Source organism: Microtus ochrogaster, linkage group LG5 (genome assembly GCF_000317375.1).
Source record: "Microtus ochrogaster isolate Prairie Vole_2 linkage group LG5, MicOch1.0, whole genome shotgun sequence".
Taxonomy (NCBI): domain Eukaryota; kingdom Metazoa; phylum Chordata; class Mammalia; order Rodentia; family Cricetidae; genus Microtus; species Microtus ochrogaster.
In genome coordinates, this window is record NC_022031.1 from 60,609,232 (window position 1) to 60,636,865 (window position 27,634).

The following is a 27,634-nucleotide window of genomic DNA, read 5'->3' on the forward strand; positions in this document are numbered from 1 at the left end:
TATGATAAGAGAGTTTGTAGAAACAACATTGCAAAGCCACATATGCCCCGGCTCCAAGAGAGGATACGGTCGGCATGTGGGAATCCAATGATGTAACCCTCTGAAACGGCTGAGGAGACCTGCCAAGCTCACCATCAAGTTGACCACGCTCAGTTCGAACAGATAGGCCAAGGCTGGGTCAGTTTCAAAATACACAATCTTTGGACCTGCTTTCTAAGGTGTTTTAGTTCTTCAGACAGGCAAACAAGGCCCATTTTTCCCCCTGCTCCTGCCACGAACCCTCTGCCCACTTCACCTCACGGGCCTTGAGTATCTGGCATATAAGTCGCCACGGCAGCCATCACTTGCTATATGAACAGGTCTCCCCCTCTGAATCCCGAAACAGAATTCTTAAAGAAAGGGTTAAAATGCAGCTTGGTGGCTCTCAGCATCTGCAGGATGCTAACCCTGGGGTCAAGCGCAGGTCGGGCCCCAGGGACTCACAGGTTATGTGACAGGAGTGACATTTAACACCTCTTGATCCCAGCCCTTCTCGGGTAGGCGACTGCCCCCACCTGTCCTCCAGGCAGGTTCAGCTTCTCTGTGACACCCTTCTCGTCAGTGCCATACCCCGGTGTCATTTACCCCCCAACAGAAATCGGAGACGGAGCCAAAATTCCCTGCCTCTCATCCCCTCTGGCTGCACTGTGTCCTCGCTAGCATTTTCGCTTTCTTTCTTTTCCTTCACTTGTTCTGTTTTTGAGGCAGACCGTCCAGGTGGGGCTCTCTAACTTGCTCTGTAGCTGAGATCGGCCCCAAGCCTGCCGCCCTCCTGCTTCTGCTTCCCAAGGGCACAGGTGTATATCTCATTATGTCTACCTCAAAATGTCTTTTAAAAGGATTTCTTGGGACTGGAAAAGAGGGTTCAGTTCCCAGCAGGTAGCCTCACTCGACTGTCTGGAATTCCAGTCCGGGACGTGACACCCTCTTCTGTTCTCCTTGGGCACCAGGCACACAGGGTGCTCTCACACACTAAAACAATCTTAAAAGGATTGCATAGCGGGCGGTGGTGGCGCACGCCTGTAATCCCAGCACTCGGGAGGCAGAGGCAGGCGGATCTCTGTGAGTTCGAGACCAGCCTGGTCTACAGAGCTAGTTCCAGGACAGGCTCCAAAGCTACAGAGAAACCCTGTCTCAAAAAAACCAAAAACAAAAAAAAGGATTGCATTATTGTTTGAACTGAATTGTGCCCCCACCCCGACCTTGAAATTCACAATAGAGGTCTAGCCCCCGGCACTTCAGAGAGCAGCTAGACTGGAAAGGTGGTGAGTTAGAAACAGACCACTAGGGTAGGTACTGATCTGGCTGCTTGATCCCAGATGTCTACCCTAGAAAAGGCAAAACTGTATGAACTGTTCTGCAACCTGCCTATTCTGGGGACCTGGAGAGGCTACTGAGCAGATAAATGCAGTTAGACTTTTCTGTTCTGTTCTGTTTTTTTTTTTTTTTTTTTTTTTTTTTCCCCCAAGACAGGGTTTCTCTGTGTAACAGTCCTCACTGTCTTGAAACTTGCTTGTAGAACAGGCTGGCTCGAACACACAGAGATTCGCCTGCCTCTGCCTCCCGAGTGCTGGAATCAAAGGTGTGTGGGCCACCACCGACCGGCTCAGCTGGACCTTTTAAATTCTGTTTTTTAAATTTATTTATTTATCTTATATATATGAGTCTCTGGCTCACATGTATATCTGTGTACTACATTTGTGCCTGGTGCCGACTGAGGAGGGCAGTAGGGTCTCTGGAACCAGGGTTATGAACAGTGGTGAGCCACCATGTGGGTGCTGGGAATCAAACCCAGGCCTTTTTCAAGAATAAATGCTCTTGCTGAGTGGTGGTGGCGCACGCTTTTAATCCCAGCTTTCAGGAGGCAGAGGCAGATGGATCTCTGGGAGTTCAAGACCAGCCTGGTCTACAGAATGAATTCCAGGACAGGCTCTAAAGCTACAGAGGAACCCTATCTCGAAAAAAAAAAAATTCTCTTAACCACCGAACTAGCCCCCCAGTTAGATTTCCTATTTCTATTGCCCCTTTAACCTCACGCACCCAGGATCCCACCAGTCCCCACAGACTGCTGTTTCAGGGTCATCGCTGACACTATCCAACAGGCCCAGGCCTGCCTGGGCCACCACTGGGACTCCCTCGCAGCCGCTCGGATTCTCTGGTGGTGCTATTTCAGCCATGGTCTCATTCCGGGGAGTCATGTCCTTACCTCAGCTTTCCCACGGCTCCTGGAGCTGCGCCCCTGCCGTCCCCACTGAAAGACCTACAGAGTATTCCCAGTCCAGAGCCAGCTCCGTCTCCCGTTCCCTTCTCCAGAGAAGTCAGAACCCCAGCATCCTCCCCTCCCCACCACCCGGCACATACCTCAGAACACTTAACAGCCTCACCCCGATTCAACAGTTCACCCCACTTCTGCTGCTGCCACCTCCTTCCTCACCTCTGGGCTCATCCTGACTGAGGTCCCTGCTGATTCCTGAGCCTATTCACGTCTCATAGACTTTTGTTCTTTTTCAATACTAGGGATGGTAGGCAAGTGGTGGACAGCCGAGCTATATCTCCGACCTTTAGTTTTTTTTCTTTCTTTAAAATTTTTTTTTCTTTTGAAACACAGTCTTAAGTTGCCCAGGCAGGACTTGTCATCTTCCTGCCTATCCTTCCGAGTCAGGGGAGACAGAGACTCACACTGCGGAACCCGGTTTGCAGATCTGCTCTGACTTGCACGTTCCCTTTGACTGTGGCCCTGTCCGGCTGTGACCACACTGCCTTCCGTCCTGACCCTTTGGCTATGTTATGTTGCCAGTCTTCTGTGCCCCTGGGTGGTGCAGGCTTACAGACTCACACTCCTTCCACACCCTCTGTGGGTCACTGAGGGCTCAAAGCTCACCCCCTGGAGAGGTCTTTCTTGAAACCCTCCTCTCACCAGCACTTGCTGGAAGGTTAGAGAAGCCAGCAGACTCGGGTTACAGCCCAGCCATGTGCCAAACATTGTATTGGATACTTCATATTCTTACCTCAGTTAGCCCTCGGCACAGCCGTTAAAAGGGCCTTCAAGAACTGCTTATTTTATACATCAAAAAACAAAGATGAAGGGCAGTCAATGCCAGGTTCGAAACCAGGCCTCCAAAGCATCATTTCCCGTACCCACCCTGAATTCTGTCCTGAGCTGCGTAACACAGCTCCAAGGAGCTGGCTCTCCAAGGCTGACGGTTTCTTTTTTTTTTTTTATTTTAAAAATATTTATTTATTATGTATACAATATTCTGTCTGTGTGTATGTCTGCAGGCCAGAAGAGGACACCAGACCTCATTACAGATGGTTGTGAGCCACCATGTGGTTGCTGGGAATTGAACTCAGGACCCTTGGAAGAGCAGGCAATGCTCTTAATCTCTGAGCCATCTCTCCAGCCCCCAGGGCTGACGGTTTCTATGGCACTTCTGTTTTGGCAGGAAAAGCCATTCAGGTGCGCCGGCCTGTACTAGGGAGGGACAGTCAGATAATACAAGGCCAGGTCAGAGTCCAGCCTGCCTACAAGGCCAGCCTAAGCTACAGAATGAGACTTTGTCTCAAACAAACAAAATAAAACAAAAACCCAACCAAACAAAAAGCAGCAACAACAAAGAACAAAATTTGGGTTTGTAGGCATAAATTTACTCATGGGGTCTAGACACCTTTATGGGTTCATCTTATCTTCAAAGACTCATAAAATGATGATCTTTGGCTCTTCACTCAGGTGGGCTTGGGACTAAAGTTCACAGAAACCATTAAAACTTTTACAATTGCCAGGCAGTAGTGGCGCACGCCTTTAATCCCAACACTCAGGAGGCAGAGGCGGGTGGATCTCTGTGAGTTTGAGGCCAGTCTGGTCTACAGAGTGAGTTCCAGGACAGCCAGGGCTACACAGAGAAACCCTGTCCCAAAGAACCAAACCAAAAAACCAAAACGAGAACTCAGCCTCTGGAGCACCTTTAGGGATCATCCCCATTTAGGGATGACCTTACCCCCACCTCCCAACTGCAACGGTGAGTCTTAGTATAACTACGCAAGTGGACTCTCATCTGCATCTACCCGGCAACCAAGGAGCTGAAAGGTAAATCGGGGGCTTCACTGAGCTGCAGAGCCGTCACCGCCACGAGATCCCTTCATGCTCCCTAAGCGGGTGTTTGTTCCCACAGCCCACACCAGCCTGAAACCCACTATACAGCTCAGGCTGTTCTCAAACCTACGGTAATCCTCCTGCCTCAGTCTCCTGTGCACCATCATGAGGCCCACACTTCTTGAGGGGGCATCTTTTCAGTGTTCTCCTGAAAACAACTCTAACTGGGGCTGCCAGGTCACAACAGCTTCTGGGCTGGGGACGCAGCTCCGAGGTAGAGCTTTGGCCCAATATGCGCAAGGCTTTGGGTTCCAGTCTTCGCACCCTGCAGCCTTCATAACTTCTCCAAGTTGTCTTCTCGGTTTTTGTCTTGTTCTGTGATTTGGTGCTGCAGGTAGAACCCAGGCTTTCCAGGCATTCTAAGATCCACCACAGAGCTACAGCTATGTCTTTTCAAACCCTGTTTCCATATGGTGACTAGGAAGAAAGTCTTTGGGCTGGCACTTGTCCCCAAGCATAGTGACCTTCACTGGATCCTGGAGACCCTCAAAGCAGGAGAGAACTGACTCTCACAACTGTCTCTGACCTCTACAGTCCTCATGCACTTACACACACACAATAAAAAATTACAATGTAAATAAAAACCTTCACACTAGGGAGGCTGAGGTAGTAGACTATGAATTTGAAGTTGTCTGGACTATATATTAAAGACTGTGTCTCAGCCGTAAGGTGGTGGCTCACACCTTTAGTCCCAGCACTTGGAAGGCAGAGACTGGCATGTTGGGACCATTTGGAGTCCTGGCCTCCAGCTGTTCTTCCCTGCTAGAGATCTTTGTTTTCCTTCTGATTTGAGTTACTGAAAGCTGTGTCAAAGTTGTTTACCAGCTCTGCTTCACGAGCGCGTGCTGTCTTGGCCTTGAGGATCAGAGGATGAGGTTTTCACCTGTTGGCCCACCTGACTGTTGGGTATGTAATCCTCCATGGTGTTATTGAATAGAGGGCTTCTTACCAGTGACTAGAGGTCTCTGTCTGTCTGTCTGTGTGTCTGTCTGTCTCTGTGTGTTTCAACCTTCAGCCCCTTGCCTGAACCTCGGGAACTGTATGGTAGTGCCTAGAGCGCAGACAGGCGTGGTGCGCTGCACTGTGGGATCTCTGTGAGTTCAGATCTGGGTCTGGCATGAGCTTTTGAAACCCCAAAGCCCACCCCAGTGACATACTTCCTCCAACAAGGTTATACCTGCCCATCCTAGTCCTGCTCAAGAGTGCCACTCCCTGGTGACCACACTTCCAGGCCAAGCTTTTTGGTCGAGTTTGACTCTCTCTCTTCTCCATTTGGGATTTTAAGTGATTAATCTTCTTAAATGCATTTTTCCTAGACAACTGGCAATAGTCTAGTCCATGGCCAAAGGCCAGCCGACCCTCTCTATTGGTAGACAAATTTAAAATGACCTAGTGATCTTCACTTTGGGATCCTCTACGAAACAGCTAAACAACTTGGTGCTTTACGTTGGAAGGCCACCTGCAGAGCTCTCCTTTGAGGCTCGGAAGAGAAACAATACTCTTTAGCAATCTCAGTGTGGCTGGCAGGGTGGACAGCCACAACCGAATTTGGTGACCAGGATGTATCTGGATGCATAAATGTGGTTCAGCTTTGTGATACTTCAAACAAAACCTGAGGTTGAATTCCTTTTGTTCTGGCAGATAAGGGAGTGTATTGAGCACTATGGAAAACAGACTGGGTACTCTGACAGATGGGAAGAGGATCACCCCACAGCAGGGGGTCAGCCTGGAACTGGGTACTATAGCAACACTCTGAGAATTAGCCTATGAACTAAAGGATGGTTGCATTCACCCAGTCTGTGTAGGCAGGGAAGGGCCAGGTCTTTTGTCAGCCAACAGAGAAAAGATTGTTTTGCTGTTGTGAGTTGAGCTCGGTTGCAAGCAGGCAGCTCCCTGCTGTCGAGGTGACCTTACTCCAGTCTTCCTCAAAGTAGGCAGACCAGAAGTGTTCCAGGGGAGGCAGCAGGAATGATCCACCACCCACCACCACCCTCACCCACTCCTGTGAATGACCCACCCCACACACACACACCCCTGTGTGGGCACTAGGCAGGGAAGGGTTTTGGTGATTTCTGTTGTTCCTTTTATTACTATCTAGTCCCCTCTCTTCCAGGCAAGGCCAGTAATAAAATACTCCTCCCTTGTAGGGACAGACATAGACACTTCCCACAGACAACCATCCACCCCTAGTTTCTTGGTATACTATTGGAATGAACAGAGCCGGGCGGTAAGATACTAAACCAGCAAGAGTACACAGAGAGCAAGCACCACCTGAGGTAAGCTACACTTTTCCTTTTCTTTTGTGGTGCTGGGCGTCGAACCCAGGGTCTTGAACACGCCTGGCAGGTACTCTATCACTGAGCTAACATGCTGGGTCTGATGAAAAACACAAAAGAAAAGAAAAGTTAAGTTAGAGATGGCGATGTCTGTGATGGCCTTTTGTGGGTTTGGTTTGTTTGTCGTTTGAGACAAGGTCTCTGGTAGACCAGATAGGCCTCCACTTGGACGATGACCTTGGGCTCCCAGCTTCCAGCCTCCACCTCCCAACACTAAGATTACAGATGTGTGCTACCACTCTCTACTGGCTTTCTGATTTTTTCATTTTGTATTTTGGTCATCTGTTGTTTTAAAAACTGCACCAAGGCCTGGGGTTGTTTTAAAATCTGCATCTATCGAGGTAGATTTCTTGCTCATCTTGAGACAAAAGGCCCTAGCTTCAATCCTGAAAGACAAACTGCCAGATTTCCCTAATCCTCAGAAGTGTAACTGGCTAGCCCAGATGCATGGGGTGCTGCAGATGTTCTGGGCTATCTCTGGAAGAATCGTATACCTCAAGTTTACTCTGTCATGATAAGGTACTGTGCTTTTAGGGTAACAAACTTATTAAGATGGACAAGGTAAGTCTTTCTGATAAAAAACAAAGCTAGACGTTTATAATTGTTAGTAAATTCTGGTTTTAAATAGGAGATGACCTCTAGATGGTTTCTTAAAGAGAAACAAGAGAAGGTGGGGCTCCTAACACATCAACAGCATTGAGAGCAAATAACCTGATTTACCAATATCCAAAATACAGACTGTGCAGAGACTATACCCTTGAAGCTTGTAAGGTCAGATGGCCAGCACTTACTGACCTGAGTGCCAGACAATTCCCTGACTCCCTGCAGAGCAGAGGGAAACTGGAGATAATCCATTTCCCGCGGGAAGGTTGGGTGTTTTAAGTGTTCTTGGTGACTGGGAATGGGTCTCCTCCTCTAATTTTGGCTTGGTAAATTAGACAAAGAAGAGCTGATGGGCCCACAGCGTCAGGTAAACACGGTCAGGACCAGCCTTGAGCATACCTGAGCAGCCTGAACCAATCACTGAGAAGGGACGCTCTACTGGCAGGAGAAAAAACACACAAGGTCTTTGTCTCAGGTCAAAAGATTAGGAAGAAGCCAGACATCTGCCATCTTTATCTACAGCCAGTTTCTTTGTTTCCCCCTCAGGGACCTGTATAACTCAGGGGCTCTCAACTTTCTTAATGCTTTGACCCTTCAACGCAGTTCCTCATGTTGTGGTGGCTCCCAACCATAAAATTATTTTCGTTGCTACTTCATAACTGTAATTTTGCTACTGTTATGAATCATATCGTAAATGTCTGTGTTTTCCAGCGGTCTTAAGCAACCCGTGAAAGGGTTGTTTGACTCCCAAAGGGGTCGAGACTCACAGCTGAGAATTGCTGGTTTAGCTCCTACTCCCTTAGAGAGGCAGCCTGAGCTCTCCAGTGACAGAATGCACACAAGTGATGGGCATCAACATCAACGTGACTCGTGCTGCTGCCGGGTAGCCCACCTATGTACGTGCAGTAGAGCTCTGGAAACCCTTCCTAGGGGCAGTGTCTCATTTCCCTCTCACTATAAGCAGCTGCTGAGTTCGTAGGTCTCATGGGAATCTCTACAGTTTTCAGGCACATAAATAAAACGGGTCATAACCTCCTCGAGTCATATGAGCGTTTTGATGCAGGTCCCTGGGAATAAACAGAGCTAATTCTCCACTCAGGGTTCCTCTTTTCGGGAAGCTAAGGCCTGGACTGAGGACCTCCTCTGGCTGGCTTTGCTTTGCCCGTGAGCAAGACCATGCTCTCTGCCCGTTGAAGTTCCTAAAACAGAAGAGGCCCTGGCTTCTTCTCTTACTAAGGGGAATGAGGGGGCCGTCCGCATCCCACCTATGTGGCACAGACTTCGAGGACTGCCCAGGGGTGGGTTCGCCTTCAGCACCATGGCTACAGGTTTACGTCTACACCAGCCAGACGAGCAGCTGGTATCCCCCAAGCCCCCACCCTCCGAGAAAAGGGGCTCTGCGTGGCTGTGCCCACGCTCAGCACGGCGGCTCTGCGGGTCGGGCTCGCCCCTCGGCACCCCCGGGCCCTGGCTCTCGCCGGCTCCCATCCCGGCCAGTCCCCGGCCCCGTACTCTCCCCTCCTCCCACTCGCCCAAGAGCGCTCGCTCCGGCTACCGCTTTGTTGCCCGGACTTGTCTGAGCCCCGGGCGCGCCACGGGCCGCCTGCCAGGTCACGTGCGTTAGTGACAACCTCTCGCCGCTGTTCCCATTGGTCGGCCCGGGGCTGGCGCGGCTCGGGGCGGGGCCGGGGGAGCGATCAGCTGTTCCCAGAGCTGCACAACAACAAAAGGACCCGGACGGGCCGGCGGCCGCCAGGGCACAACTGCAGCACCGGGGCCGGCCTGCCGCTACCTCAGCGTCGCTCGGCTCACGTAAGTGCGGGCGGGCGGGCGGCGGGTGGGGCCCCCTCCTGGACGGCTCTCCCGGCCCGGACCTGCGGGTGCCGGCTGGCCCGCTCCATGACCCCAGCTGACCCCGCGCTGCACCCGCGGAGAGCACCTCCCGTCGCTCCGTCCCGATCGGTGTGGCTCCTGGCGCTTGGCGGGTGCCGGGGACGGCCGCGGGCTCCCGACGCTCGGTCTCGGACCGTCGCAGCCGCTCTGTGAGGCCAGCTGTGCTTACTTAAACGGAGGAAACTTAGAGGCGCGGGGAGATGAAGTAATTTTCTGGCCCATGAAAAGGAAAGGGTGTTTACTCTTTGCACAGGGAGTTCACGTGCAGTTCCTCCCTTTTGCTTCTATTTCCACCGTGTGTCTACTCCGTGCGAAAGTTCAGAGCAGGTTAAGGGGGACCCGCTCTCCACCTGGAACCCCTGAGGACCAAGGCGGCCCTGCCTGCAAGAGCCCTTTCAGAATGCTTAGTAGTTGAGAGAGGACTGCGACTTCTGCATCTTTGAACCGACATCGTTACAGATGCCCAGGATCTTGAAATCGCACGCTTGGTGACTGTAATGCTTATCACTGACAGGTGTGAAAAACACCTGGCAGCCTTTCCAGCCTCCGTAGCTATCATTAGAAACTAATTTTCAAAGGCCCTGCTGGAAACCATAGCCTAATTTTTGTGATCAAGGTGTCTTTTGTTTTCTCATGCAGTCTTTTATTCTTTTCTGCTTCCTGGTGTATGTCTCTTGAGAATGGCTGCTTTCAAGAGTCAAGCCTAGCAAGCAGTGACTTCCCAGCCTGCTTTCCTCTCTCTTCAGTCCTCAGGACAGGAGGTGGTGAGCCCACAGGGGAGTGATCCCCTTGTAAATTAGCTGAATAGACAGAGTAGAGGTGGAAGGAGCTAAGACAACTTTCTTGGCTTGTTTTTGGCTTTTGTCTGTTGTTTTTGTAGTTCAAAATTGACTTTTAAATTACTTGAACCAAAGCCAAGGATTGGTGGCTCACTCCTGTAATTCCAGTACTAGGAAGGTAGAGGTTTGAGAATCAAGAGTTCAAGGCCAGCCCAGCCTGTAGTTGGAGGCCAGCCCTTTCTCAGACCAAAAGAGCAAACGCTTATGCTAGCATCTTTGTTTTTCTGAACTGGTAAGCTCTCTTCTGCTACCGTGTAGACTCTGAGGATCAGCTCGGGTCATCAGGCTCAGCAGCAGACATTACTTGTTGAGTTATCCTGCTGACCCAGAGAAATGGTTTTATGGATGCTTTTCCATGATATGTTTAGTCAGCTGGTATTTCAGAACTGCCAAGAAGCCACAACTGCACCCATCAAAGTTGTGGGGGCTTTTGTTGTTGTTAAAGTGTTTTTGGAGCCGCCTGCTGGCAGCCAAAATAACTGAAAAGTGCTAGTCACTGAAGTTTTTAGGCTGCAAGGAACTCGAGATCATGTGGTGGGGGAAGGGAAGCAAGGCACCAGGTTAGAAGAATCCCACCCTCCTGCTGCCCCTAGATACCGGCTTTCTTGCTTTTGAGCAAGTTATTTTCATTTCTGGGCCTCAGTTTCTTCATCACAGAACAAAGAAATAAATATCTCAACTGTCTGTCACATACCATAAAACATTCTGCAAACTGTGATTCTAGTCAACTAGTGCAGGTCTTGCATATATATGGGTCTTTAGAGGAAAAAACCCCAGACCTAAAAATGCTAACTGGCCTGCTTAGTTTCCCTGTGAGCCTGCCTGCTAGGCACCAGGCAGTTACTGTGAAGTTCTTTCTGAAGCAGCAAGAGGCATCTAAACACCTAATCCCCACACGGTGTAGCAGAAGAACCAAGTTTCAAAACCAGCAGTTAAGCCACACTCTTCCCCAGAGTGTGTCTTAAAACTGAGCAAGTCATGCCTGCATGACCTCACAGGCTAGCAACTCCCCTGTAGGTTATCAAAAAATATTCTTACCCACAAGCAAACTCAGTCACTTTCTCTGCCCAAAACTTTCTACTCATAAGATGTGAAAAACAGAAAAAAAAAAAGTTAAAAAGATAGTGATTGCCAGGAGTTGGTGGCACATCTTTAATCCCAGTACTCAGGAGGCAGAGGCAGGATAGCTAGGGTTGTTAACACAGAGAAATCCTGTCTTGAAAGACAAAGCAAAGATGACTTGTTTTTTTTTAATTATGCCTATCAAAAAATCTAAAAGAAAATGCGCCAGATGTAACAATGATTGAACAAGGTGGAATAGAATCCACCCCTCTCAACTTCTTAATGTGGTTTGGTTCATCCTATTTTTAAAAAGATACCATTTTTGTAATGAAGGTGGAGGTATTTTAAAGCAAGCGAGCAGTAATGGGTGAATCTGCCTTGACAGATACTTGGGCCCAGATAATTTCTTTTCCCTACTCGGGCTTCAAGTGCCCCAGGCCAGCAGGCTGCCTCCTCAGCTTCTCGGCCTCTGCTAAATTCCACAGCTGTATTTGCCAATCTGTCCTCTTGGGATTCTTGTTTTCTCGGGAACTACCATAGTTTCTACTGCTGCAGGGTTCTGAATGTGTCGCTAGCTGTATGGGGAAAGTGGGCAGCCCTGGTTTCTGTGTCTCCACACAGAACCTGCTCTCCTCTGAAGCTGACATCTCTGGGTAGGTGCTGAGGTTAAAAGGAATAGTGACTATTATGGAGGGGCAGTCTCTGGGTCGTTAGTGGGAGGATGTTTTGTTTTTTTAATTGCACACACTGCTGGAGACAGGGAGCATGCATGCAGTACCCGCAGAGGCCAGAAGAGGGCATAGGACCGTCTGGGGCTGGCGTCAGTCACCTGATGCCAGTGGTGGGAATCACTCTCTATTGGGAGGCAGCATACACTACCTAACTCTTTAGCCCCTAGGAAATTTTTTACAACACTGTCCTATGTGGGTGCTTTAAATTTTCTAGTAGATATGTTTAAAATTAAGGGGAAATGAAATTAATTTTATTAGCACAAGTTATTTAACCATAACTATCAAAACATCATTACACTAACAAGTAATTGATGTAAAATTGAGATATTTAATGTTTTCAGTACAGAAATGTTTCAAGTACATTCCAGTATGTGCCTTATATGAGTGGCATAATCAGATGCAAAGTCCTCACTGGAAATATTTAAACCATATTTAGGATTTTTGCTTTAAGAGTAGTTTATTAAGCCAGGCAGTGATGGTGCACACCTTTAATCCCAGCCTCAGAAGGCAGAGGCAGGCAGATCTCTGAGAGTTCAAGGCCAGCTTAGTCTACATAATGAATTCCAGAACAGCCAGAGCTATATACTGCAACCCTGTCTTGAAAAGAAAAAAAGAAAGAACCCCTCCAAAATTTAAAAATATTTTTAACCCAACAGAACAGTTTTAAAAGTTAAAATTCAGCATCTTGTTAACAGAAGTAAAATACATGGGATGGTTTATCTGATGCATTTGGTGGCAGCCGTATAGAGTTTGGTGTACAGGTCCGATTCTCTAGCACCTGGTTGTCCCTGGCAACCCTACAGAAGCCCTCTAGTTGGACCATCCTCCCCATGGCTGTACTAGCTGTGGACTCCGCTGTCCATTCCTCCTATTTTCCTCAGTGAGACTGAAGCTCACAAGGGTTGGTTCACACAGCTGCAGCCACCCATGGTAGTGCCAGAGCTTGCCCTGCTGGTTTCTAGGCTAGCACCTCCACCTCCTCCCAGGACTCCATTCTGAGTACTTCTCAGAGCCCCAGATGTTCTGTCCTCCCCACTGCTGTCCTTGCAGAGATGTGACTCCTAACTGTAACCACAGAAGACCTGTGGGTCCCAGCGATCTTCAGGAGCATCCTGTCGGTGACCCAGACAGTACAGGCATAGCCAGCCTCTCTGGGTTTGCCTGTAGCCAAAGAGGGCAGTTTGCAGCTATAGCTGTCCCAGTAGCCTTGACCCAGCCACATTTTGTGGCTTGCAGCCACTGATATGGCCTGAGTTCCAGTTCTCGCTCAGGCTCAGTGACTGAAGAAGACCCTGTGAGGATCTCCCCACCCCACAGCAACTCCCGCTAATGAGGGCAGAGCCTTATCCTCAGACAGCGGTGAAGCTCTCTAAGCTTCAGTACAGCTGGGCTGGGGCTGGGATCTGCCCTCATAACCTGGGGGAAACTGGGGGAAGCTTGAAAATGTATCTTTATTCTCTTTCTTACATGCTCAAAACCCTTTACATACACACCCCTCCTAATGATCTGTCCTCCTGTCTCAGGCAGACTGCAGAGTGCACAGGTCTCTTAAATTCTCCCATTAGCATGGAGCCCTCATGACCTGACCATGCTGTTTCCCAGAAGGTTTCAAAAAACTGGTTATGCAAGTGACATTTCCTGTTTACCCATTTTAATAATTAATGGCTGAGGATGATGCCTTACAACCGCAGAATGTCTTAATGTCATTTGTTTGAGAAGTTTTACCCTTGTATGCCCAACAGTTGTACCAGTCATTTCTGTACCCAGAGAATGCCCAGGTGTGTTAGCACAATGCAGCTACTCTTAAGGGAAGACGGTTTTGAGAGTGAGCTGGGCGTGTGTCTCATGTATGTAACCCTAGCTGACACAGGAAGATCACTATGAGTTCCAAACCAACCTGGATAATCGTAAATTTGCACTCCCAGCTGAAACCACACTCCCAAACTTATATTCTGCCCTAACATCTCATATGAGCCACCATGGACCCCCTAACTCAGGACAGTGGTAGCACACATCCTGTACTCTGTATGGTGTCCCCGCCCTCTAAACATTTCCACTATGACACAACTTACCCAGAAATCTGGGTCTTCCTGACCACACCCCTTTTATTTATTTGTAAAAAACAAACCAGGATTCCACTATGTACCCCAAACTGGCCAAAAATACCGATCCTTTTGTCAGTCTGTCAAGTGCTGGGTTCACAGACATTATTTCCGTACGTGGGTTTCTCTTCATGTCTCCCCTATAAGGTCCTGCAGGATCTGGTCCTGCTTGGTCCCTAGCTTGTTTCTTTGACCCAGTCTAGATGTTGAGCCATCTGCACAAGGCCATCCTCACACTTTGTAGGCTCCCAGTGTTCTGTCTTCCCTTGTCCAGTACAGGTCTCACCAGCTGTACCTAAGGTCACTTACTGAGAGCTGCGCCAGGGAGCTCTGAGGACCATCTGGTGATACTTCTTGCTACATCAGTGATTGTGCTGTTTCACTTCCTGTGTGGTTCTTGTTCACTGCTGATTGCCTTGTGCTCAGCACTACTACGCCTTACACATAATAGGTGCTCGCTACATATTTGTAGAACAGTTGACCTATCCGAAGAACTTTCTATCAGGACTCTTGTGATGCATACTGCCTGTATAATCTCACTTAACAAGAGTAGATCAGGGAGAATGTTTGCCTGAAGTAGAATGAAAGCAATCAAGAACATCAAGTAGATTAAGACTTTTTGTATAGCCAGAGTCCACAGAACTTGCTGGTAGTTTGGATAAGGGACTGAGTGGCATCAGAGTGGATAGGAGGTAGCAAAAAAAAAAAAAAAAAAAAGATATTCTTGAGGAAAAAAATTAAAAATTCTAGTTGTTGTGTTTTCCATTTGTTGTGCTATCAGGCAGCCAGGTAGAAACGGGCACTTACACCTGCAATTCTATGCTTAGATAAAACTGGCTGGGTTTCCTCATTTAGAACTCACCAGAGCTACCTGAGGTGGGAGCCTTAATCAGCTAGAATTGTATAAATTCCCAAGTCTTCTCTTTTAAATGTGTGTGTGGCACACGTGTGGAGGTCTGAGGGTAACTTGTTGCTTTTCTTCTACCATGACGGCTCTAGGCATCAAACTGACATCATTAGCCGTAGAGCTATCTCGCTGGCTCATCTTCCTAAGTTTCGCTAGATACTTTAAAAGATTTATTTTACATGTGTAAGTATTTTGCCTGCATGTATGTATATGTACTGTGTACATGCCTGGTGCACTCTGAGGTCAGAAGAGGGTGTCAGATCCCCTGGAATTCGAGTTATAGATGGTTGCAGCCTGTCCTGGTACTTACTCTGTAGACCAGGCTGGCCTCAAATTCAGAGAGATCTGCCTGCCTCTGCCTCCCAAGTGCTGGGATTAAAAGCATATGCCATCACTGCCTGGCTGACCACACAACTCTTACACAGGAAAACATTTAACTGAGGCAGCGGCTTACAGTTCAGAGGTTCAGTCCATTGTCATGATGAGAAAAGTGGCATGCAGGTGAACATGGTGATGGAGAGGTAGCTAAGAGTTCCACATCAGCATCCACAGGCATCAGGAAAAGAGAGCTACACTAGGCCTAACTTGAGCTTCGGAAACAAAGACACTCCCCATCCCAGGATACACTTCTACAAATAAGGCCACAGCTCCCAGTAATGCCAGTCCCTATAAGCCTATGGGAACATTTCCATTCAAATTATCTGTTGTGAACCACCATGTGGGTGCTGGGACTGGTCATCTGTAAAAACGTGATCTTAACCACATCTATCTCTCCAGCCCCATCTTCCTGAGTTGTAAAGTGACAGGGAGAGTTGTAAAGTGACAGGGAACCCAGGACCCCAGTCCCATGTCTCCACTGAACCACCCCACAGACATAGTGTTGGCAGGCCTGGCTCTTGAAGTTGCATTTCTACAGTGTAAATTTCCCCTGTGAGTAATAGGAATTGTTTCGAAACCTAAACTATGCTGTTCCTATAGATTTCAAATATGAGGCTTACTTAAAGTCATATATGAAGAATACAAAACAGCAAGATAGTGAGGTGGAGAAGATGAGGGCTTGGCATTGTGGTGGAAGCAAAAGAGGATTGGGGGTCAAAGCCAACCTCTGACCTCACAACAAATAAAAACAACCTTTTTCTGTTGTATTTTAGGGATGAGGACTGTTCTTGTTCTTCACCTGAGCTGAAGAAACTCTGCACTTTATTTCCCATCTCTGCCATCAGGCCCGCTGAAGAGAGACTTCTGAGATCTCAGCTATAAAGATACCCAGCCAAAGTCTCAATCTTGCCTTAATGATGTTTCAGAGACTGAACAGAATGTTTGTGGGTGAAGTCACTTCTTCTCCCAACCAAGAGCCAGAGTTCAGTGAGAAAGAAGATGGCGAGTGGATCCTTGTTGACTTCACAGGTAAGGTGTGCTCAACAGCCGACCATCACAGCACAAGTGGCATCCAGCAAGCCATGTCTCTAAGGCTAGCCTCCTGATCCCTGCCTTCATGTCCCAAGCATTACAATCGTAGGCACATCCCACCACACCTGGCTCAAACCAGAAAATTCCTGGGGCTGCGAGTGCACATATGTGGCTCAGTCAGTAGGGTGCTTCTCTCCACACACACCCCCACACCATCTTGTGCACAAACACGAATGTATACATATATGCACAGAAAATGTGAGCTCCTGGATATAATCTTTAAGGTTTAAAAGTAAATAAGGACAGCTCTAGAAACTTTCAGGAAACATTTTGTGCCAGACAATCCAGTCAGTGAAACCGACTGACGTCAGGCTTTCCAGTTTTGCAACTCTTAAAGCCTGATCCAAGCAGAGGCCCTTCAATGGGAAACCCTCATATGAGCAACAGGAACCCATGGGGCTCATAATTTATTTGCCAGAACAGAAGAGCCTAAAGCCATTCCTTAATGCCAGTATTACTATACACAGACGGGTTGGAAATTAATTTATAAATTGTTACAAGCAAAACTTCCTTTGTGAGCATCTGTTAACATAATGTTGTCCTTTGTTCTGTCGTGAACTGGATGGATGGCTCCACAACTGACTGCTCCCCTCCCCTGTGCAATGTGGATCACAATCTAGACACGTGCACTGGCTTCTCAGCAGAGGAAGAGGAGGAGGAAGATGATGACATCAGCGAAGAGTCTCCAACAGAGCACACGTCAGTCTTCTCCTGTTTACCTGCATCTCTGGAGTGTTTGGCTGACACCAGTGATTCCTGCTTCCTCCAGTTTGAGTCCTGCCCCATGGAGGAGAGCTGGTTCATCACCCCTCCCCCGTGTTTTACAGCAGGTGGATTAACCGCTGTCAAGGTGGAGACGAGTCCTATGGAGAACCTTCTCATTGAACATCCCAGCATGTCTGTCTACGCTGTACACAGTTCCTGTGCCGGGCTCAGCGAGGCCAGCTGTGTCAATGATGACTACAACCCCAGCAGCCCCAGGTATGCTGCAAGCACTTTAGTCTCTGCTACACAGTACAAAGCCAAGGCTTTAGAAGCGTGACTGTGTTAGAGATGTACTTAAGTAGCATGGTCAGGGCTATAATTGCAGCATGACTCCGTTGTATAATAGAAAGATATGTCACTTACAGAATTATGCTACTGAAGGGAAATAAAGACTAGTGTTCCTGATAAGTATATTAGAATATAATTCTGGCATATTGTAGGCTTGATTATCTAGGGTATCAAATCCACCTAAAATGTCTTAAATTTACTTTCTTCAGTATCTTAGCTAAATCACTTTAAATGGTGCTTAATCTAGAAAATCAAAATATTTGTTCCAAGGAAGGGCTGTTCTCAGATTTCACACTGCGCGATATTCTGTTCTGTGGCAGTCCAAGATGGCAGGGATGAGGACCCAGCAAGCTCAGGGAAAATAAGTCTGTAAAGTTCAGTGTGTCACAAGTGGCCTTCGTCAAGAGAGCATTCCCAGCAGTACATTGGAGACATTCTCACTTACCAAACCAAGCCCTCCTCTCCACCTCATCTGCTTAGTCTGGCCAGCCAGTCATACCTGCCAGTGGACCATGCCTCGTACTGGAAACTGCACTGTGAGTGTTGCCACTGACTCACACCTCTGGGTGCTTCACTGTCACCCAGAGGATTCCTTTTGGGTAGCTGAGGCCATGACTCCACTGGCCCACTGTCCATAACTTGTTGCATGGAGAAGTGGGCCTGCTTTTCGTCCTGCCCAATTCCTGGCCACCCGGATAGCTTAACCCCTGAAATAATCACATAGAAATTGTATTAATTAAATTACTGCCTGGCCATTAGCTCTAATTTCTTATTGGCTAACTCTTACATCTTGATCTAACCCATTTCTATTAATCTGTGTTCACCACGTGGTCGTGGCTTACTGGAAAAGATTCTAACCAGCATCAGTCTCAGGCAGGAGAATCATGGTGTCTGCCACACTGCCTGTCTTCCCAGCATTCTGTTCTGTCTACTCCGCCTACCTAAGTCCTCGACCCTATCAAAAGGCCAAGGCACTTTTCTTTATTCAACCAATGAAAGCAACACAAATACAGAAGGACCTCCTACACCAACTTGTTTCCCATCTATGGAGTAAAACCCTAACCCATTTCCAGAGTTGCTGCCCTCCAAGTCTCAATACAATAGATGTACTTTAGCAAGGCTAAATATATTCCCCCTTACTTGTACCAAACAAAAAATCATGTTTTTATACGGTTATGTAATATCAGGCATACACTGGGACTTCATGCGGCACTTTTTGAGAGTTACATTTTCAGCATCCCAACATGTAAACTACAACTTATTTGGAGGTGGTGGTGCTTTAACTGCTTTACTGTGCTGTGAGCAATTTTCTTCAGTTCTTAAGAATTCTTCCCTATTCATTTTGATTGTATCTGATGAGTCTATTCAAGAATTTAACATGACTAGGGGCTAGAGAGATGGCGCACTTATTAAGAGCACTGGCTGCTCTTTTAGATGACCCAAATTCAATTTCCAGCATTCATATGGCAGCTCATAACTGTAACTCCAAGCCCTAGGGATGACATCATCTTCTGGCTTCTGTGGATATTGCAGGCACATGGTGCACAGATTTATTTACATGCAAGCAAAACAGTCATACACACAAAATTGAAATAAGTAAAATCTAAAAAAAAAAATAATCTCAAAAAAAAGAATCTAACATGATTAACAAATGTTCACTTTAAATTTACTTACTGGCATTTGATACTTTTAAGTACTAAAGTACACATGTATGTGTATAACTAGCAGTTTTGCAAAGTAATGTTATACAGAGAAACCCTGTCTCGAAAAACAAAACAAAAAAAAAACAAAAAAAAAGCAAAGTAATGTTATAGGCATATATTGCCAAAAATTTAAGTATGTAGAACTTTGAAATGGCATCCCTTATAACCCACAGATGAATCCTATGAACACCCTAGGTGTATCCAAGATTGTTTCTATGACACAGGCTCATTTTAGTCATGTTCACCTCCACGTTGAACCTAAATGTGGGCATGCTCTTCACTATTTTATTAGACATGATACCCATTATCATATTTCAGCAAATTTTCACTTTATCTTCTTAGCAAATCATGCATTAATCTTCCTCTTAAGAGCCTAGCTCTAGAGTATTTCAACTTTATCCAAACCAGCATCTGAGCACGGAATTTAGGGTTGTTTGCTACCTGATGCCACAAGAGGCTGGATTTGCATGCCTGTATCGTATGTCTTGACATGTAGGATCAACAGATACTCTTCATAAATGAATTATCAAAGGCCAGCCATGGTAGTACATACTTACAGCATTTAGGAGGGTGAGGCTGGAGGTTCACTAGTTTAAGAATAGCTTGGAATACATTGTGAGATTCCTGTCTCAAAAAGGATGTGTGTATGTGTATTTCTAAATAAAGGTAGAATCAGGTGTTATCAAAATGGCAAGACTATTTATGTAGTAAACAGTCTGTGCTTTCCGAGCAAGCAATAAACCATGTTTTTCAAACATACTACTTCCATTCTGTCTGTTCTCAGGGCTATTACTATAAACCGCTTAAGTATGAAGCTGAGTAGTTATAATGGCTTTAGAGTGTACATTTTATTGTATCTTAGCCTTTATATATATTGTTTGTGAAGGTTTATGAGCAATCATGATTTTCAGTAATAATGTCTTTAATTGCCCATAGTAAATCAATCTTAATTTAAAAAATGACCTTGTCCTAGTAGTAAAATTAAAATGGCATTTTAAGTCTTACTAGTAATTTAATAGTTGACCATTTAACATTTGTAGGGCCAGGAAAAGCTGCTTATAAGACTCATGGGCACAGAGTAAGTATGTTCACTTTGAGACCATATGATCTGATCTGTATTATTAGTCTGAGCAGGGAGATGAGAAACCCAAATGCCTGCCTTCTGAAAAAAAAAAACTTTTATTTTAGCTTCTATTTGTTTTTTTTTTTCTTTTGTTTTTCCTTACTGCTAGGGATCAAGCCTTGTACATATTAGACAAGCGCTCTACCTACCACTGAGCTACACCACCACCCACCCCTGTTAATTTCTTAACGAGGTCTGTTACAGGTCTCTCTGTGTGTGTATGACGATAGTTTCCTCCCACCATTTTAGGCAAAATATGTACCTGCCTTTCCTGAATAAAATAACTGGTAAAAGTCTTAAAACTCAGACTGGGATATAGCTCAGTTTGTAGAGTACTTGTCCGGTGTGCCAGAAAACCTGGTTCAGTAAACCCAGCCAGGGAGAGGTGGAGGTGAGCGGGTCAGAAGTTCAAGGTCATTCCTGTCTACCACCTGAGACAAGGAGCTTGAAACTAGTCTGAGCTAGACAGCTTATCTGAATCCTCATAGTTGTGCTGGGAAGATAGCAGGCCTGTCAAACACTTGCTGACTGTAAGAGGCCTGAGATCAACACACAGCACTGCAGAAAATTAAAACTTTGCTATGTGTTAATATAGTTTAACTGATTTGACGTGATTGGCTTTTAGTATAGAAAATACATACTGAGCCGGGCAGTGGTGGCGCACGCTTTTAATCCCAACACTTGGAGGCAGAGGCAGGCGGATCTCTGTGAGTTTGAGACCAGCCTGGTCTACAAGAGCTAGTTCCAGGACAGGCTCCAAAACCACAGAGAAACCCTGTCTCGAAAAACCAAAAAAAAACCAAAAAACAAACAAACAAAAAAAAAACATACTGTATACAATCATGTTCCAATATATGTGTTTTTATAAGGGTCTTGAAACATTCTCGTAAATGCCATTCCAAAATATGCCCTCCTGTGGTATAAATAAAAAACTGACGCATGTAATAGGCATTGATATTTTACCTCGGGGATGTCATATTGGAGGAATGTTCTTTATACATCTCTATGAAATAGATTCATATGCTACCTAGGCCATTTTACTTGTAGACAGAAATCATCTGGGAAGGTGCTGTTGATGTAAATGTTTTTTCATCAGTCAAATTTGAGAATTAAAATATTTTATTTTTAATATTACAGTAAAGCTGAAATAGATAGTATCTTTAAAACAGGTAAAAGCTGGCTGTGGTGGCTCACACTGTAATTCCAGCACTTGGGAAGCTGAGGCAGGAAGATCAGTAATTCAAAGCCAGACAAATTTAAGGCCATCCTGAGCTACATGTGATTCTGTCTTAGGAAACTAAACAGACAGAACTGCAGATGCTCAGTAGACATCAGTTCTCCTCCTGGAGAACCATATTAAATTCATTCCGAGTATGAAACACATTTGGCCATCTCTGGATTATATGCTACATTCCTATTAAAAGTTCTTTTCACCTGGGAGTTATGACACACATTTGTAATTTCAAAACCTGGGAGGCTGAAGCAGGAGCATTGTGAATTAGAGGGGCCTGGGCTCAATAACAAGACACCACTTCAAAAAATAGTTGGTTTCTCCCTTTTAACAACATCAGCAGATACAGTCCCAGAATATAGTCCTGTCCATCAGCCAGGAGAAACTAAGTGAGACAAATGTAGAACTAGTTCCTCAGAGAGCAGTCTTTTTTCCCTAGTCTGTCGCTGACACCCCACTCTGGTCTGTTTCAGGATGGGAGCCCAGAGTGACATGGGGGAACACATTCACTGCTGTGTCACCGCCCTCGCTGCTCAGGCAACATTTCTGGAACAACCTAAGAGCTTCCGCCCTTCCCAGTGGATAAAGGGACACAGTGAAAGACAGTCTCTGAACAGAAATGGCCTTCGTCGCCAAAACCTTACCAGGGATTGCCACACTCGACAAATGAAGCATGGTGGCTGGGTAGTTCACCAGCCCTGCCCACGCCAGTACAATTACTGAGGACGCTGAGTTCTGGTTGGTTTCCTGGGTTTGTGCCTATGTGTGTGGATGTGTGCATATAATGAGATGTTTCTCCTTCTAGTCAACTGAAGACCAATCACCTAGTGTGTCAGTGGCTAGACACTATCACAACCAGATTTTTGTGCTGTGTATCACATAATGCCTTGCTCCTGACCAGTTTCTTTAAAAAAAACTTTTCAGAATATTTTTGGAAACATATCAATACAGTTGCAGTGTTTGGGATGGTCTTTAAATACAATAAGGTATATATGAGTTAGCCAGCATCTTATCAATTTCATTTATTTTGTATTATTTAATCTTTTGTGCAAGCAAAAATTTATTCTCAGGGTCAGCCATATACTTTATTGACCAGTACTTGATAGTCCTTTCTGTAGTGAGTATGTTTTTACACACTGACATGAGCACTAACAGGTGATTTTTGCCATGGATATAATGGAATTAATGGCTGAACTTACTTCTGAAAGAAAACTTGACATATTCTGTATGTGTGGTTCTTTTTTTCCCCAGATTGGTCATTGCAGTCTATTGTGGAATTCAGGTACATTAACTTTGAACAATGTATTCAATGATTCAGATGTGACTCCGCAATATGGTACAGACAGTACATCTGTCAGGGACAAAAGCACTTGTCTCGTATGCAAAGGGAAAAATTAGACCTGGAGTTGATATGGGTAACCCACAGAGCAGTCAGTATTTGGAGGTATCAGGAGCAAGTGCTTGCCCAGGCACTTGGTGACTTCATGCTCTTGTCTGCCTTTAAGAAAGGACAAGATCAGTGGTCACCCTCAGACATGGAGCCCGTCCTCCCAGGGGAGAGCACGGGGAGGATCTGGTGGCGTCTGTTTACGGCGCCCCAGTGAACACTGACGGGTTGGTTTTCTTGAGCTTTCAGATTTTAATGTCACAAAATCTTTAACCACTTTGGCCTCTGTTTCCTCTGCAGCAGGAACAATAATTCTTACCTCCCTCACAGCGTTGTGAGGCTTACATTTAATTGGAAGTAGAGCTGTCAGGACTGAACTTGGTGTGAACTTCCAGGGCCTCTCTACTGAACCTAGTGGTGGAAGGCTGCAGCACATTTCTGCCATGATTCTTCAGGGTTGGTGCTAATGAGGCCAGCATGCAGGGTTCCACTCACATAGGCCAGTCAACTTGATGTAGAGAAAAGTTCATTTTCTTACCTCTAACTGGTCACTTCTTTTTAAAAGCGGTTTTATAGATTTTAATGAGCCATGCACACTTATAACCAACTTTCTGGAAAATTAAACCCATTTACAGCATAAAGCACGTTCTACTGAGAATCTCATTCCCTGTGTAATCCAGCAGCTCTCACTGTCTCCTCCACAGCCCTAATTAAACACTTGTTAATGAGGTATTTCAAGGAAGCAGCCACACACTGTTATGTGAAGTGTTATCCCTGTAGCAGACTGATGCAGGGAACTTTGGGAGACTTAGGGAAGAGCTGTGCTCTCTGCGAGCCTCGCTTCTAGAGCTGCAGTCAGACAGTAAAGGGCGTTCCTTACACTGGCTGTGATAGTGCCAGATAGTGTCTCTTAGAACAGGAATCTAGACTCCTCATCCTTAGGCCCTTTCCATAATGACGTCCCCTTTATTTATTTGTTTTGTAATTAGGGGCCAAGTCTACAGTTTGTCAAAGTGAGAAGTTATTTGTTACTATTTGTGTTTTTATGGAGGTGTGCATGTTTTACACCATGTTTGTTATAGGTCATGCCGGTGACTTGAAAATAGACCAGCTATGTGTCTTCTGGACACAAGCTTCTAAATGTACGTAAGCCTTTCCTACCCTCTGATTTCACAAGCTGGAAGTTCAGCCATGAGAATTTGTTTGGCCAGCATGAACTGATCTGTGTATTAAACTGCGGTAGTTTTTGGTTTTTAAGACAACTTTCCTCCAGATTTGTTCATCCCTTAAGAACATTTACATCTCTTTCAGTTACTGACTTTTAATTTGCCTTGTCTGTGCCTAGCGCTTTTGCCTCGTTCCTGAAAACCAGCAAACAGATAAATTACTGGGACTTTTTTCTTTAGGCTTAAGATTACCACAACACCTACAGTAGGTAGCACACTGTGGTTCTTGTGTGAGAATGTAAAGTTTATGGCTAAAATTGGCACATGTAAAAACTGAAGAAAAACTGAAGTTCTTGGTTATTAGGTGTTTTGTTAGGCAACTGCTGTGTATAAGACCCAAGTCTAATAACACAGAGCAGTGCTAACCTGTTAAATGTTTTTTGAAACATGGCCAAAACTCATTTTGTAAGTCGATTAGCCACTGATTAGCATCATCATTTTGCTGTAATAACCACTGGTGTTCTACAATGTACTTCAGTGCATTAACAGTACAAGCAGCAAGAAGACCCCAAGGGGTGGGGATGTGGCTTGGTCGGAGGGCACTTGCCTAGTATGTGCAAGGTCCTAAGTATCATTCCCAGCAGTATAAACAAAGCACAGAAAGGAGTAAGACTCCTTTAGGAGCTCTGACCCGTGATAGCCTAGAACGTTGCTTGGGAAGTCTGGAATACATGGTGTGGATCCGCCATCCATCTGGAGTATGCTTTTTAACTTTTACAGTAGACCCCACGTTCCTCAAAGTTTGCGTTAAACATTTTAGAGTGTGTATTCTGTTAATCACTATTTCTTTTATATATACATATTTTTTTTTTGATTTTTTGAGACAGGGTTTCTCTGTAGCTTTTGGTTCCTGTCCTGGAACTAGCTCTTGTAGACCAGGCTGGCCTCGAACTCACAGAGATCCGCCTGCCTCTGCCTCCCGAGTGCTGGGATTAAAGGCGTGCGCCACCACCGCCCGGCTATATGTATTTTTTTAATCACTATTTCTTGAGTTATATTCTGTCTATATGTAGACGTTTAGCTTGCCATATTTATTTGTGGCTATTTGTGTTTGTGTGGTTGAGTAGCTACAGAGATGATGATTAGAGTTTTACTTCCCATTGCAGGAAGTTTAACCCATTAACTTTATGTCTGTTTCTCCAGTTCCCACGCAGATGGCTGCTGTCCTGTCAGGGCTTTGGTTCTGTGGAGACTGTTCACTGAGAACCCGCTGTCATTCGTGCTTCCTAGTCTGTACACGTTTGGTCTTCACTTGTGTTGAGATCTGAATTACTTTGCTAGTTTGCTCCACCCTCACAGAAGCAGACAGTCTTTGTAAACTATTAAGACAAACAACAAGAGCAAGGGAGGGTATGTCTCTATTTTTTTTTGAATATGGAATACAAAGGACTACAAGTATTAGACGGACATTTAAATAGATTAGTGGGGGAAGTTTCTTTTTCTATTTTAGAGACAGTAAAGAGACTGCTCCTTGTACTGGGAGATACTACTATATGTTTCTATGGTTGCCTTGAAGCTATCTTTTTATTTTATGAGGCCTATAGATACTATTAGTTTTAAGTTCTTAAGTTAGGTAGTTTCATGCTATCAGCGTCTGATGCATTATAAATGGCAACCCTACCTACTTATTATAATGTTGAAATTTTACATGAATGCTGGTCTATTTAGCAAATCTGTATATACGACAGTGTTGTTTCCTGTGTCATGGGCCAGTTTCTCTTGAAATGTGACTCCAATTCAAGCAGCTTAGGTGCAGAGATGCTCTAGGAAGAGGGTCTTCTCTTGCAGGCAACAATCCCCCTTCATGTGGGAGAGAAGTTAATGTTCAGAGGAAGCAGCTTATGCGGATGATGTTCTGTGTATCACTGCTAAGTTTCCTTGTGATATTGAAAGGTGTCTCTGTTAAATGACCAGTTTGGCTCTGTACTTTCCTGCCTGTGTAGTATTGTTTTCTAGGTGGACTTGTAAAAACCAAACAGTGCTTAGGGAGGTTAGATGTGTGCATTTGGGGTCTCAGGTGTGTGTGTGTGTGGCTTTGTTTTGAAGTTTAGTCAATAATCCTGTGTTATTTTAAGAAGTGGCTTTCTTTTTCTTTCTTTGCCCACACATTGGCCTTCTGAAGGCAGGGTGTGAGCTGTGGATACAGAGAAGCATTTCAGGTTGTGTTGTGTCTTTTGTGATGTGTCTATGGGCACAGTTTCTCTCATCAACTTGAAAACTGAAAAGGGACATTTTGGTTAGGTTTATATACTGTACATCAATCTATGCATAAATGGCAGCTTGTTTTCTTGAGCCACTATCTGTGTTTGTTTTTATACATTTTATACTATTTGGGTCACAGACGGTCAGTTTTATACAGAATGGACAGCACAGCACTTTGCCAAAAACACGTGTAGCATTGCCGAAACATTGTGTGTAACACCAGTTCCTGGTAATGGCTTCTGTAGTGTACTTTGTACTGCGGGAGTTACGGTGTTTTAATCTGTCAGTAAATAAAATGTCCTTTAACTTAACATGTGTGGTTTCTTTGATCTTTGTGGTCATTACTCTTGAAAGTAACACAACTTAGAACACTTGCGTCTAGCACTGCTTGTGCACAAAGTTGTTTAATATGCACTGGAAACACTCCTTTTAAAGCATGGTGCTGCCTACCTGTGATCTCAGTGCTCAAGAACTGAGCTTGGGCTACATAGCAAAGCCCTGTCTTCCTTTTTTTAAAAAGCCTTTGTTTAGCCAGGCGTGGTGATGCATGCCTTTACAGGATGAAAATTACCCATCAAATTTTTGGAAACTATACTAAAGGGTTAACAAAGATAAATAAAAATATTTTATTCAGTGATCTCACATTGTAAACCCAGCCTCTGAGGCAGTGTATAGGGTGAAATGAAGAGGTTAAAGAGCTGGCCAGCTTTCTGTGAGATAAACCAAGCCCCAAATATCATAACAGAGCCTGACCTTGTGGTATTGGGCCCAAGGCCCACCCTGCAGCAGCCTGTCCGGAAACACTGAGGGGGGCTCCAGTCAAAACCTCTGAGAACACAAATCCCAGGGGACTTGGTGCATTCAGGTGGTCAGATGGTCTCATCACCTGAGGGCATTTTTTTCTCTGAGGAGCCTGAACTGTGTCACTTAGGAAGGGAGCCACTGGTCAGTTTGAATACCTTATTCAGAAGCTAACAAGTATGTTAGGTATGTGCCTCCAGTCCCAGGACTTGTGAGGTGGAGGAAAGCTGGGGGACCAGGGACTCAAGGTCATCCTTGGTACAAGCAAATTCTGGACTCCTGGGACTCTGTCTGAAAACAAAACAAAAAGTTTCCAGTGTTAAGGAGTCAATATTTCATTCTGGAAAAAAAAATCAGATATTCACTTACAGCAAGTGTGAAAGCATTGAAATTGAGAAATAACTTTCAAATAAGAGTTTTGTTGTTTTAGGGAGAGGAACAATTGGACAGGGTCTCAGTATGTAGACCAGTCTAGCCTCAAACTTGTGGCACTCTTCTGCCTCTGTCTCCGAAGTGCTGGAATTTACAGGTGTGTACTGTATCTAGCTCAAAAGAAAGCTGTTGACAGAGGTTTCTGTTCTGCACAGTCCCTCAGCTGTTCAATCCCAAAGAAACACACAGAGGTCTACATTAATTATAAACTGGTTGGCCTAGTAGCTCAGGCTTCTTAGTAACTCTTATACCTTACATTAACTCGTAATTCTTGTCTGTGTTAGTGATGTGGCTTGGTCCTTTTACCAGTGAGGCATTCTCATCTTGCTTCCTCTTGGTCTGCG

The 27,634-nt window shown here is 45.5% G+C and overlaps 2 protein-coding genes across 4 annotated transcripts in view; one reads left to right on the forward strand and one right to left on the reverse strand.

Moving 5' to 3' along the window:
• Positions 1-27,634, reverse strand: part of Ndufaf6 (NADH:ubiquinone oxidoreductase complex assembly factor 6) — a 139,420-nt gene that overhangs the window by 96,373 nt on the left and 15,413 nt on the right. The window lies entirely within an intron of this gene.
• Tp53inp1 (tumor protein p53 inducible nuclear protein 1) lies at positions 8,869-22,158 on the forward strand. 3 transcript variants are annotated; one of them, XM_013351947.2, is made up of 5 exons: positions 8,869-8,940; positions 15,814-16,069; positions 16,753-17,113; positions 19,929-19,966; positions 21,716-21,784. In XM_013351947.2, exons 2-4 carry the CDS (start codon positions 15,955-15,957, stop codon positions 19,948-19,950), a joined length of 498 nt encoding a protein of 165 aa, XP_013207401.1. In that variant the 5' UTR covers positions 8,869-8,940; positions 15,814-15,954; the 3' UTR covers positions 19,951-19,966; positions 21,716-21,784. The 3 variants fall into 3 exon arrangements, with proteins under 3 accessions (XP_013207401.1, XP_005362363.1, XP_026642490.1); XM_005362306.2 differs by lacking the exon at positions 19,929-19,966 and having other exon boundaries at positions 21,716-22,158; XM_026786689.1 differs by lacking the exon at positions 19,929-19,966 and having other exon boundaries at positions 15,886-16,069; positions 21,716-22,158.